Source organism: Pelodiscus sinensis, chromosome 19 (genome assembly GCF_052426305.1).
Source record: "Pelodiscus sinensis isolate ZL-2025 chromosome 19, ASM5242630v1, whole genome shotgun sequence".
NCBI classification, from domain to species: domain Eukaryota; kingdom Metazoa; phylum Chordata; order Testudines; family Trionychidae; genus Pelodiscus; species Pelodiscus sinensis.
In genome coordinates this window covers 1,762,049-1,774,741 of record NC_143070.1, presented here as the reverse complement: position 1 = coordinate 1,774,741, position 12,693 = coordinate 1,762,049, and the positions used below count along the sequence as shown (strand labels likewise).

Genomic DNA, 12,693 nt, shown 5'->3' with positions numbered 1-12,693 from the left:
GCCGGGCGAATCCGGAGGGTTTATTGCTTCTCAGAGTCACAGCACAGCAGGGACGCGAGGTGGCTACAGCAGCCAGGGCCAGGCAGCCCCAGCCCCTCGGGTGGGGGGTCCATCGCCCTGGGCCCTCGCCCTCCGCTTAGGTTGCTCCCTTCATGTTCCCAGCCAGCGACTGCCCCTCCCCCCAAACCGCCCTTCCCTGGTTCCCCCCCTGCCCTCGAGCGGTGGGGCGGGTGGGGTCTTGGCCTAGGTGAGCTGAGGCAGCCCCCGGCTGGGCCGTGCTACAGACACCGGCCAGTAGGGGTCGCCCCAGCGCACACAGCCCCCAGCGGATGCCCCAGGGTGGCCCTGCCCGGTGCCCACAGTCACCCCCGCACTGTCGCTGTTGCAGGCAGGATGCCCGGATAGAACAGTCGCACGGTGACGGGCTCACGGGGGACCCGCCGTGGGGCAGGGCTGAGTGACCCGGGGGGGGGGGGCTGCTCTTCGGCGCTAAGCAGGCTGCAGCGAGGGGGAGTCCAGAGCCCGGCGGGAGACTCAGTCGGGATCCTCCGCGGGCGCCGGGCCGACGGCTCCGTCACACGTCAGGAGCTAGGCAGGGAGAGGCAGGGTCAGGTGGACAGGGCCACTCACGCTTTATGGCTCACGGGTGCTCGGGGGGAGCGGAGCCAGCCATGCCCCCACCATCCCAGAGACACCCTGCCTGGGACCTGCCTTTGTGGGCGACCAGGGGTTGGCTCCCCAGCCGGCAGGTCAGAGGGGCAGGGCCTGGGGGACTCTGGAAAGGGCCCCGAGGGCCGTCCCTGAACCTCCCCATGTTCGGTTCCCCCTCACTTCCCCTGGGGTTGCCTGGAGGGTGAAGGAGAAGGGGGGGTTAGAGTCTCTGGCCCTGCCCCCCCGGTCCCTCGTGCCAGCATCCCCCTGCCCCAGGGTGGGTGTGAGGCTGCCCCAGGCAACTGGCTGCACTTAGCCCTGAGATGTGGGGCGATGCAGGGAGCTGGCGGAAGTCGGGGGGTTACATGTGGGGCTGGTACCAGCTCCCTGGGCTAAGACCCTGCACCGCCCCCTGCCTGGGCACATGGGGGTGGGGCTTTCAGAAGCAACTTGGGGACTCAGGTGCCCAAAGCCCAGTAAATCAGTGGGGCTGAGGCTCCTGCATCCAGCCCCCCATGCCATGGTGTAGGACACATCCTACCAGCCCCCAGCCACAAGGCCAGGAGCCAGGCTAGACACAAGCCAGACACCCCCAGAGCCACAGCCGGCCAGATGCAGCCAAGGAGCGGGGGGGGGCAGACGGCTGGGCCCCAGGGGGCACAGTGAGGGGCACAGGGATGGGGCAGGACTCAGCTCTCACCTGCAGCTTGTCCGGGGCAGCGTCTCTACTTCCCTGTGGAGGGAGACAAGGCAGAGCCGTGAGCGCGGCGGCTCCCGGGGCAGGACCAGGCTCCAGTCGGCGCCCACGGCCCATCCCGGGGGAGGGGACAGCTCAGGGCCCTGGAAGCTGCGCGGCCGCTCGGCTGTTTAGTGAGCCCCGCCCAGAGGCTCAGAGGCCCACGCGGGCAGGGAGCTCAGCTGGCCGGCTGGTGTAGGGAGGGGTGGGGGGCTGAGCAGGTCCAGACCAAGAGGTCTGAGAACAGGGAGGGAGGGGAGAAGGGAACATGTTGGGGGCAGGGGCTGCAGGGGAGCTTGGGGTGTCCTGCCCCGCAGTACAAGCTCTGAGTCCCCCACAACCACCCCATGGGCACCGCACTCTCGGTGGGATCGCACAGTCACAGCACCACACCCACCCCACCCACCCAGAGTCCCTCTGACCCTCTGCTAGCCCTGCCCGCAGCCCCCTGCACGGCCGGTGCCCCACTCAGACCCCCCCGAAGGCCCCGCACTCACCCCCGCTCTGGCTGAGCTCACACCCGGTGCTTGTGTCACCGTCCACTTTGCGCTTGTCCTGGAAGAGTTTGCAGATCCCTGTGTGGAGAATGCAGGGGGGGGTTAGGGGGGGAAAGCGCAACGGGAATTGCAGCCGGCAAGGGGTGTGGGGGGAACAAGGAAGGTTTCTCCAGGCACGTTCCCAAGAAGAGGGGGTCAGAGGGGGGGCCCTTACTGGAGGAGGGAGGTCACCTGGGGTACGTCTACACTAGCTCGTTAGTTTGAGCTAGTTGGGCAAACGAGGGCGACCGGAACTGCAAATGAGTTGCCCTGCGCCAAAGGGCCGTGTCACTGGTCCAGCTGCACCCCCCCCCCCCCCGGGGCCCCGCCCTCACCTGTGCTCTCCAGAGCATCCAGGAAGAGCTCCAAGTCTTCAGAGGTCCAGCCGACCCCCCCGGCTCCGCGCTGCTCCAGCAAGCGCTGGGCCTCGGCCTTGCGATCTGCGGAAGGGAGACGGGGGGGGGGTCAGAGCCACCAAGCCCCCGCGTCCCTTCCCCCTCCCGCGCTGCCCCCGACCCACCGGCGTAACCCCTGCACCGCCCGGCCCACATGGCTGGTCCCAGGACAGGACTTCTGAGACCAGCTGCTCCGAGCACACAGACCCCGCTCCCTGCTTCCACTGGGCCCCGCCCCCTGCTCCCACCAGGCCCCGCCCCCAGCTCCCACCAGGCCCCGCCCCCTGCTTCCACTGGGCCCTGCCCCCTGCTCCCACCAGGCCCTGCCCCCTGCTTCCACTGGGCCCTGCCCCCTGCTCCCACCAAGCCCCGCTCCCTGCTTCCACTGGGCCCCGCCCCCTGCTCCCACCAGGCCCCGCCCCCTGCTCCCACCAGGCCCTGCCCCCTGCTTCCACTGGGCCCCGCCCCCTCTTCCATCAGACCCCGACTCCTGCTTCCACCGGGCCCCGCCCCCTGCTCCCACCAAGCCCCGCTCCCTGCTTCCACTGGGCCCCGCCCCCTGCTCCCACCAGGCCCTGCCCCCTGCTTCCACTGGGCCCCGCCCCCTCTTCCATCAGACCCCGACTCCTGCTTCCACTGGGCCCTGCCCCCTGCTCCCACCAAGCCCCGCTCCCTGCTTCCACTGGGCCCCGCCCCCTGCTCCCACCAGGCCCCGCCCCCTGCTCCCACCAGGCCCTGCCCCCTGCTTCCACTGGGCCCCGCCCCCCGCTTCCATCAGACCCCGCCTCCTGCTTCCACCGGGCCCTGCCCCCCAGCAGCCATTGAACACTGACTGGGGGAGAAAGTTGGAGGGCAGGGCAGACCTCCCGCAGCTCCAACCCCTGGCTCCCCACCTTCCCCCCCAGCCCCTGGCTCCCCACCCCCCTCCCCCCCAGCCCCTGGCTCTCCACCCCCCTCCCCCCAGTGCTTCCTTTGCCAGGCACCGGTGCTGGTCACGGTCACTAAGGCCCAAGGAATTAACGCCCTTCTCGGCCTGCCCCCGCCCCCCACCGACTGGTGCATTTAGTGTGTGGGCAGGGGCCCCATGGCCCTGTCTGTGCCCCGAGACCTGCCACCCCCGTGTGGTCTCTGCCCCCCTCCCCCAGAGCCAGGGGGAGACCCCAGGAGTCCTGGCTCCCAGCGCCTGCTCTAACCACTGGGCACCACTCCCATCCCAGAGCCAGGGAGACCCCAGGCATCCCCCCGGCCTGCTCTCACCCCCGCTCTGGCCGACCCGCTCCCACAGCTCCTCCAGGGTGAGCTCGCGGCTCAGGGACTTCAGGATGGAGGCGGCAGCCTTCAGGGTGGCCTCGTCCGGCAGCGTGAAGATGAACTGGACGTCGGGGTCCGGCCCCCCGCGCTGCTCCGCCCCCCCCGCCCCGTCGGCAGAGCCCCGGTACAGAAAGGCCAGATTGAACGTCACTGGAGAGAGACGGGGGGGGGGTCAGAGTCACCGGCTCCGGGACCCCACGCCCCTTCCCCAGCCTCTTGTGTCCCCCCCCGCGCTGCCCCCCACTCTCTGGTGTAGCCCCCCTGCAGCGCCAGGGCCATGCGGTGCCAGCACCAGACGCTCACAGCTGGCAGCCAGGAGACCCATGAATGCTGATTGGGGGAGAAAGTTGGGGGGCAGAGGCAGACCTCCCCCCTCCAGCCCCTGGCTCCCCACCCCCCTCCCCCCAGCGCTGCCCTGGCCAGGCATAGGGGTGGCAGCCTGGCCCGGCCATGAACACCCGAACAATTAACGCCCTGCCTGGCCTCCGCCCCCCAAACCATCCTTTCTGTGTCCCATCACCCCCATGCTGGACACCTGCCCCCCATGTGGTCACTGCCCCGCTCCTCTCCCGCGAGCCAGAGGAAGGACACAGGAGTCCCTCTCCCAGCCCCCCTGCTCTAACCACTGGGCCCCACTTCCCTCCCAGAGCCAGGGGGAGACCCCCAGCCGGCCCCGCCAGCGAGGGGAGGGGGTCAGGCACGGGCGGGTTCAGCAGGGTAAGGGGGTACGATGGGCCCACACGCCAGAGCTAGCCCAGGGCACTGTGGGGGGAGAGTCCCGCAATGCGGGGGGAGGAGGAGGCCCCCGCCCCATGGCCCCCACCCGGCTAGAACCGGGAGGGACCGAGCGGCACTGAGCACAGGGCCTGGGAATGGGGGGGGCAGGAGTTGGGGCCTTACAGCCGTGGGGATGGGGGGCTGCCAAGGGCCCCGTGAGGCAGAAGGGACACTGGGGCGTCTCCCCCGGGCCAGATGGGCCTGGATCCAGGCGGGGGGGGGGCCCAGGGGACATGTCCCAGGCCGGAGAAGGTCCAGGCAGAGCTGGGGCCTGGTGAGCACAGACCCCCCCCTGGGGCCCGCTCCCCCCGCTCTGGCAGCGCTGCTCACAGGTCTCCCTCACGGTGCTCTCCGGGTTCTGGACCTCTCGATCCGCAGGGAGCCGGTACAGAGACCCCGGCTTGAGCGTCACTGGAGAGAGACGGGGGGGTCAGAGTCACTGGGGGGACCCCACGTCCCTTCTCCCCACCCATCATGTCTCCCCCGTGCTGCCCCCCACTCACCATGTGGCTGCCAGCACCAGACACTCGCTGGATCCCCCCCACCTCCAGCCCCTGGCTCCTCCCCTGCCCTCACCCCAGTGTTTTGCTCCCCAAGACCCAGGGCTGTTGGTGCCATTTCTGGGAGCTATTTGGGCTGGTCCCCCCGGGGGGGCTCTGGGCCGGGGGCAGTTTGCCCCGAGCGGCAGCTCAGGCCGGGGGATGCGGGTCCCAGGCTCCGTCTGCCCTGCAGCCTGTCTCCGGGGGGCTGGGCCGTGTCCAGGGAACGCGGCTGCCCCCCACTTGCCGGGGGAGGGGGGGCCGGGTGCCCGCTGACCGAGGGGTGTCCCAGCCTGGGGAACAGCCGGCCCCACCACTGAGGGGAGGGGGACAGGCACCAGCGGGTTCAGCAGGGCGGGGGGGGGGCTCACCCCAGCACGAGGGGCCCACGCACCAGAGCTGGCCCAGGGCACTGCAGGGGGATTGTCCGGCAGCGTGGGGGGGAGGACGCCCCCGCCCCACACCCGGCTAGAACCGGGAGGGACCGAGCGACACCGAGCCCAGGGTCTGGGAGTGGGTGGGGCAGAAGTGGGGGCCTTAGAGTGGAGGAGACTTTGTGGGTGCGTGAGAGCTGCTAAGAAGGGCCCTGTGATGCAGGGGGACACTGGGGCGTCTCCCCGGGCCAGACGGGCCTGGATCCAGGCAGGGGCAGGAGGACTGGGCAGAGCTGCAGCCTGGTGAGCACAGACCCCCCCGGCCCGGCCCTCACCCGACTCTCGGCTGGCGCACTCGGACTGCAGGACCCAGGTCTCCTCCGCGCTGCTCCAAGAGGCCAGTTGCTCCGGGGCGGCCGCCAGCTCCAGGTGGGACGAGCCCAGGTACACTGCGGAGAGACGGGGAGTCAGCGCCGCCGGGGACCCCCCCTGCATCCCCCCCCCGCTACTCACAGGTGGGACGAGCCCAGGTACACTGCGGAGAGACGGGGAGTCAGCGCCGCCGGGGACCCCCCCTGCATCTCCCCCGCTACTCACAGGTGGGACGAGCCCAGGTACACTGCGGAGAGACGGGGAGTCAGCGCCGCCGGGGACCCCCCCGCTACCCCCCCCGCTACTCACAGGTGGGACGAGCCCAGGTACACTGCGGAGAGACGGGGAGTCAGCGCTGCCGGGGACCCCCCCGCTACCCCCCCCGCTACTCACAGGTGGGACGAGCCCAGGTACACTGCGGAGAGACGGGGAGTCAGCGCCGCCGGGGACCCCCCCTGCATCCCCCCCGCTACTCACAGGTGGGACGAGCCCAGGTACACTGCGGAGAGACGGGGAGTCAGCGCCGCCGGGGACCCCCCCTGCATCCCCCCCCGCTACTCACAGGTGGGACGAGCCCAGGTACACTGCGGAGAGACGGGGAGTCAGCGCCGCCGGGGACCCCCCCGCTACCCCCCCCGCTACTCACAGGTGGGACGAGCCCAGGTACACTGCGGAGAGACGGGGAGTCAGCGCTGCCAGGGACCCCCCCGCTACCCCCCCCGCTACTCACAGGTGGGACGAGCCCAGGTACACTGCGGAGAGACGGGGAGTCAGCGCCGCCGGGGACCCCCCCTGCATCCCCCCCCGCTACTCACAGGTGGGATGAGCCCAGGTACACTGCGGAGAGACGGGGAGTCAGCGCCGCCGGGGACCCCCCCCGCTACCCCCCCGCTACTCACAGGTGGGACGAGCCCAGGTACACTGCGGAGAGACGGGGAGTCAGCGCCGCCGGGGACCCCCCCGCTACCCCCCCCCGCTACTCACAGGTGGGACGAGCCCAGGTACACTGCGGAGAGACGGGGAGTCAGCGCCGCCGGGGACCCCCCCGCTACCCCCCCGCTACTCACAGGTGGGACGAGCCCAGGTACACTGCGGAGAGACGGGGAGTCAGCGCCGCCGGGGACCCCCCCTGCATCCCCCCCCCGCTACTCACAGGTGGGACGAGCCCAGGTACACTGCGGAGAGACGGGGAGTCAGCACCGCCGGGGACCCCCCCCGCTACCCCCCCGCTACTCACAGGTGGGACGAGCCCAGGTACACTGCGGAGAGACGGGGAGTCAGCGCCACCGGGGACCCCCACTGCATCCCCCCCCCGCTACTCACAGGTGGGACGAGCCCAGGTACACTGCGGAGAGACGGGGAGTCAGCGCCGCCGGGGACCCCCCCTGCATCCCCCCCCCCGCTACTCACAGGTGGGACGAGCCCAGGTACACTGCAGAGAGACGGGGAGTCAGCGCCGCCGGGGACCCCCCCGCTACCCCCCCCGCTACTCACAGGTGGGACGAGCCCAGGTACACTGCGGAGAGACGGGGAGTCAGCGCTGCCAGGGACCCCCCCGCTACCCCCCCCGCTACTCACAGGTGGGACGAGCCCAGGTACACTGCGGAGAGACGGGGAGTCAGCGCCGCCGGGGACCCCCCCTGCATCCCCCCCCGCTACTCACAGGTGGGACGAGCCCAGGTACACTGCGGAGAGACGGGGAGTCAGCGCCGCCAGGGACCCCCCCGCTACCCCCCCCGCTACTCACAGGTGGGACGAGCCCAGGTACACTGCGGAGAGACGGGGAGTCAGCGCCGCCGGGGACCCCCCCGCTACCCCCCCCCGCTACTCACAGGTGGGACGAGCCCAGGTACACTGCGGAGAGACGGGGAGTCAGCGCCGCCGGGGACCCCCCCTGCATCCCCCCCCGCTACTCACAGGTGGGACGAGCCCAGGTACACTGCGGAGAGACGGGGAGTCAGCGCCGCCGGGGACCCCCCCGCTACCCCCCCCGCTACTCACAGGTGGGACGAGCCCAGGTACACTGCGGAGAGACGGGGAGTCAGCGCCGCCAGGGACCCCCCCGCTACCCCCCCGCTACTCACAGGTGGGACGAGCCCAGGTACACTGCGGAGAGACGGGGAGTCAGCGCCGCCGGGGACCCCGCCGCTACCCCCCCCCGCTACTCACAGGTGGGACGAGCCCAGGTACACTGCGGAGAGACGGGGAGTCAGTGCCGCCGGGGACCCCCCCGCTACCCCCCCCGCTACTCACAGGTGGGACGAGCCCAGGTACACTGCGGAGAGACGGGGAGTCAGCGCCGCCGGGGACCCCACCGCTACCCCCCCCGCTACTCACAGGTGGGACGAGCCCAGGTACACTGCGGAGAGACGGGGAGTCAGCGCCACCGGGGACCCCCCCTGCCTCCCCCCCCCCCGCTACTCACAGGTGGGACGAGCCCAGGTACACTGCGGAGAGACGGGGAGTCAGCGCCGCCGGGGACCCCCCCTGCATCCCCCCCCCGCTACTCACAGGTGGGACGAGCCCAGGTACACTGCGGAGAGACGGGGAGTCAGCACCGCCGGGGACCCCCCCGCTACCCCCTCCCCCGCTACTCACAGGTGGGACGAGCCCAGGTACACTGCGGAGAGACGGGGAGTCAGCGCTGCCAGGGACCCCCCCGCTACCCCCCCCGCTACTCACAGGTGGGACGAGCCCAGGTACACTGCGGAGAGACGGGGAGTCAGCGCCGCCGGGGACCCCCCCTGCATCCTCCCCCGCTACTCACAGGTGGGACAAGCCCAGGTACACTGCGGAGAGACGGGGAGTCAGCGCCGCCGGGGACCCCCCCGCTACCCCCCCGCTACTCACAGGTGGGACGAGCCCAGGTACACTGCGGAGAGACGGGGAGTCAGCGCCGCCGGGGACCCCCCCGCTACCCCCCCCCGCTACTCACAGGTGGGACGAGCCCAGGTACACTGCGGAGAGACGGGGAGTCAGCGCCGCCGGGGACCCCCCCGCTACCCACCCCGCTACTCACAGGTGGGACGAGCCCAGGTACACTGCGGAGAGACGGGGAGTCAGCGCCGCCGGGGACCCCCCCTGCATCCCCCCCCCGCTACTCACAGGTGGGACGAGCCCAGGTACACTGCGGAGAGACGGGGAGTCAGCGCCGCCGGGGACCCCCCCGCTACCCCCCCCCGCTACTCACAGGTGGGACGAGCCCAGGTACACTGCGGAGAGACGGGGAGTCAGCGCCGCCGGGGACCCCCCCTGCATCCCCCCCCCCGCTACTCACAGGTGGGACGAGCCCAGGTACACTGCGGAGAGACGGGGAGTCAGCGCCGCCGGGGACCCCCCCGCTACCCCCCCGCTACTCACAGGTGGGACGAGCCCAGGTACACTGCGGAGAGACGGGGAGTCAGCGCCGCCGGGGACCCCCCCGCTACCCCCCGCTACTCACAGGTGGGACGAGCCCAGGTACACTGCGGAGAGACGGGGAGTCAGCGCCGCCGGGGACCCCCCCTGCATCCCCCCCGCTACTCACAGGTGGGACGAGCCCAGGTACACTGCGGAGAGACGGGGAGTCAGCGCCGCCGGGGACCCCCCCCGCTACCCCCCCCGCTACTCACAGGTGGGACGAGCCCAGGTACACTGTGGAGAGACGGGGAGTCAGCGCCGCCGGGGACCCCCCCTGCATCCCCCCCGCTACTCACAGGTGGGACGAGCCCAGGTACACTGCGGAGAGACGGGGAGTCAGCACCGCCGGGGACCCCCCCCGCTACCCCCCCCCGCTACTCACAGGTGGGACGAGCCCAGGTACACTGCGGAGAGACGGGGAGTCAGCGCCGCCGGGGACCCCCCCTGCATCCCCCCCCCCGCTACTCACAGGTGGGACGAGCCCAGGTACACTGCGGAGAGACGGGGAGTCAGCGCCACCGGGGACCCCCCCTGCATCCCCCCCCGCTACTCACAGGTGGGACGAGCCCAGGTACACTGCGGAGAGACGGGGAGTCAGCGCCACCGGGGACCCCCCCTGCATCCCCCCCGCTACTCACAGGTGGGACGAGCCCAGGTACACTGCGGAGAGACGGGGAGTCAGCGCCGCCGGGGACCCCCCCTGCATCCCCCCCCCGCTACTCACAGGTGGGACGAGCCCAGGTACACTGCGGAGAGACGGGGAGTCAGCGCCGCCGGGGACCCCCCCGCTACCCCCCCCCCTGCTACTCACAGGTGGGACGAGCCCAGGTACACTGCGGAGAGACGGGGAGTCAGCGCCGCCGGGGACCCCCCCGCTACCCCCCCCCCGCTACTCACAGGTGGGATGAGCCCAGGTACACTGCGGAGAGACGGGGAGTCAGCGCCGCCGGGGACCCCCCCGCTACCCCCCCGCTACTCACAGGTGGGACGAGCCCAGGTACACTGCGGAGAGACGGGGAGTCAGCGCCGCCGGGGACCCCCCCTGCATCCCCCCCCCGCTACTCACAGGTGGGACGAGCCCAGGTACACTGCGGAGAGACGGGGAGTCAGCGCCGCCGGGGACCCCCCTGCCTCCCCCCCCCCGCTACTCACAGGTGGGACGAGCCCAGGTACACTGCGGAGAGACGGGGAGTCAGCGCCGCCGGGGACCCCCCCTGCATCCCCCCGCTACTCACAGGTGGGACGAGCCCAGGTACACTGCGGAGAGACGGGGAGTCAGCGCCGCCGGGGACCCCCCTGCCTCCCCCCCCCGCTACTCACAGGTGGGACGAGCCCAGGTACACTGCGGAGAGTCGGGGAGTCAGCGCCGCCAGGGACCCCCCCGCTACCCCCCCGCTACTCACAGGTGGGACGAGCCCAGGTACACTGCGGAGAGACGGGGAGTCAGCGCCGCCGGGGACCCCCCTGCCTCCCCCCCCCCGCTACTCACAGGTGGGACGAGCCCAGGTACACTGCGGAGAGTCGGGGAGTCAGCGCCGCCAGGGACCCCCCCGCTACCCCCCCGCTACTCACAGGTGGGACGAGCCCAGGTACACTGCGGAGAGACGGGGAGTCAGCGCCGCCGGGGACCCCCCTGCCTCCCCCCCCCCGCTACTCACAGGTGGGACGAGCCCAGGTACACTGCGGAGAGACGGGGAGTCAGCGCCGCCGGGGACCCCCCCTGCATCCCCCCCCCGCTACTCACAGGTGGGACGAGCCCAGGTACACTGCGGAGAGACGGGGAGTCAGCGCCGCCGGGGACCCCCCCTGCCTCCCCCCCCCCGCTACTCACAGGTGGGACGAGCCCAGGTACACTGCGGAGAGTCGGGGAGTCAGCGCCGCCAGGGACCCCCCCGCTACCCCCCCGCTACTCACAGGTGGGACGAGCCCAGGTACACTGCGGAGAGACGGGGAGTCAGCGCCGCCGGGGACCCCCCCGCTACCCCCCCCCGCTACTCACAGGTGGGACGAGCCCAGGTACACTGCGGAGAGACGGGGAGTCAGCGCCGCCGGGGACCCCCCTGCATCCCCCCCGCTACTCACAGGTGGGACGAGCCCAGGTACACTGCGGAGAGACGGGGAGTCAGCGCCGCCGGGGACCCCCCTGCCTCCCCCCCCGCTACTCACAGGTGGGACGAGCCCAGGTACACTGCGGAGAGACGGGGAGTCAGCACCGCCGGGTACCCCCCCTGCATCCCCCCCCCGCTACTCACAGGTGGGACGAGCCCAGGTACACTGCGGAGAGACGGGGAGTCAGCACCACCGGGGACCCCCCCGCTACCCCCCGCTACTCACAGGTGGGACGAGCCCAGGTACACTGCGGAGAGACGGGGAGTCAGCGCCGCCGGGGACCCCCCCTGCATCCCCCCCCCCCGCTACTCACAGGTGGGACGAGCCCAGGTACACTGCGGAGAGACGGGGAGTCAGCGCCGCCGGGGACCCCCCCTGCATCCCCCCCCCGCTACTCACAGGTGGGACGAGCCCAGGTACACTGCGGAGAGACGGGGAGTCAGTGCCGCCGGGGACCCCCCCGCTACCCCCCCCGCTACTCACAGGTGGCGTTTGGTGCCATCAGGGACACGAGCCTGTTCCCGGTGTTGCCGCTGCCGATGATGCTGCCGGTGACCAGGCCGCTGTTGGTCATGCCTGCCGGGAAGGGAGAAGCGCTTGGAATCACACCGGAGCTCCTCAGCAGCTCTCTGCCCCCCTGCTCTAACCACTAGCCCGCACTCCCCTCCTCAAGCTGGGGGAGAACCTAGGCATTCTGCCTCCCAGCCCCCATGCTCTAACCATTAGCCTGCATTCCCCTCCCAGAGCCGGGGAGAGAGCCCAGGAACCCCAGCTCCCAGCCTGCCCTGCTCCCCCTCTCGGAACCCCCTTATTCCCCCTCCTCCTGCCACCCCCCAACTCCTCCTACTTTGCCCCATCGCTGCACAGATGCTCTCGACCCAGCTGCACCCTAAGACGAGCGGCTCCACCGTTTATAGCGGCCCTGCCCGACCCACGGGGCGGGCGCTGGGTGGGGCGATCGCCCTCACCGGCCGGGGCAGCCCCTGCAACGACTTCCTCAGGGCAGTGCCCCCTGCCCCCCCGGGAGAGCTCCCCCGCCCCACGGACCTGCCGCCCCCTCCGCTGAGCATGGAGCCAGGCACAGGGGTGGGGGGGGGCTGAGAAAAGGGAGGGGCAGATAGCGCAGGGAGAAAGGAGGAAACGTACCAGAGAGTCACAAGCAGCCCCAGTTCCTCCTGAGTCTGCACAATGCAGCAATGTGTGTGTGTGTGTGTGTGTGTGTGTGTGTGTGTGTGTGTCTGCACGATGCACCAATGGGTGTGTGTGTGTGTCTGCACGATGCACCAATGGGTGTGTGTGTGTGTGTGTGCAATGCAGCAATGGGTTTGTGTGTGTGTGTGTGTGCGCACGATGCACCAATGGGTTTGTGTGTGTGTGTGTGTGCACGCAATGCAGCAATGGGTTTGTGTGTGTGTGTGTGTGCGCACGATGCACCAATGGGTTTGTGTGTGTGTGTGTGTGTGTGTGTGTGCGCACGATGCACCAATGGGTGTG

General features: G+C 71.1%; 1 protein-coding gene across 4 annotated transcripts; it reads right to left on the bottom strand.

The window, feature by feature from the left end:
• On the bottom strand, positions 1–12,387 carry LOC142823535 (uncharacterized). Of its 4 annotated transcripts, XM_089771685.1 has the most exons (9): positions 12,047–12,168; positions 11,683–11,775; positions 5,655–5,768; positions 4,737–4,817; positions 3,576–3,779; positions 2,259–2,363; positions 1,885–1,962; positions 1,352–1,384; positions 1–588 (listed from the first exon to the last, which is right to left on the bottom strand). In XM_089771685.1, exons 1-8 carry the CDS (start codon positions 12,054–12,056, stop codon positions 1,377–1,379), a joined length of 693 nt encoding a protein of 230 aa, XP_089627811.1. In that variant the 5' UTR covers positions 12,057–12,168; the 3' UTR covers positions 1–588; positions 1,352–1,376. The 4 variants fall into 4 exon arrangements, with proteins under 4 accessions (XP_089627811.1, XP_089627813.1, XP_089627812.1 ...); XM_089771687.1 differs by lacking the exons at positions 1,352–1,384; positions 12,047–12,168 and adding an exon at positions 12,346–12,387; XM_089771686.1 differs by lacking the exon at positions 1,352–1,384 and having other exon boundaries at positions 1–580; positions 1,886–1,962; positions 12,047–12,169.
• Between the last annotated feature and the right edge of the window lie 306 nt (positions 12,388–12,693).

Excerpts from the sequence above, each read along its gene's own strand:
- LOC142823535 (XM_089771684.1), bottom strand. Across the intron at positions 4,818-5,654 it reads GTGCGCCAGCCGAGAGTCGG|TGACGCTCAAGCCGGGGTCT; the intron begins GTGAGGGCCGGG and ends GTCTCTCTCCAG. Across the intron at positions 2,364-3,575 it reads GCGGGTCGGCCAGAGCGGGG|ATCGCAAGGCCGAGGCCCAG; the intron begins GTGAGAGCAGGC and ends TCCCTTCCGCAG.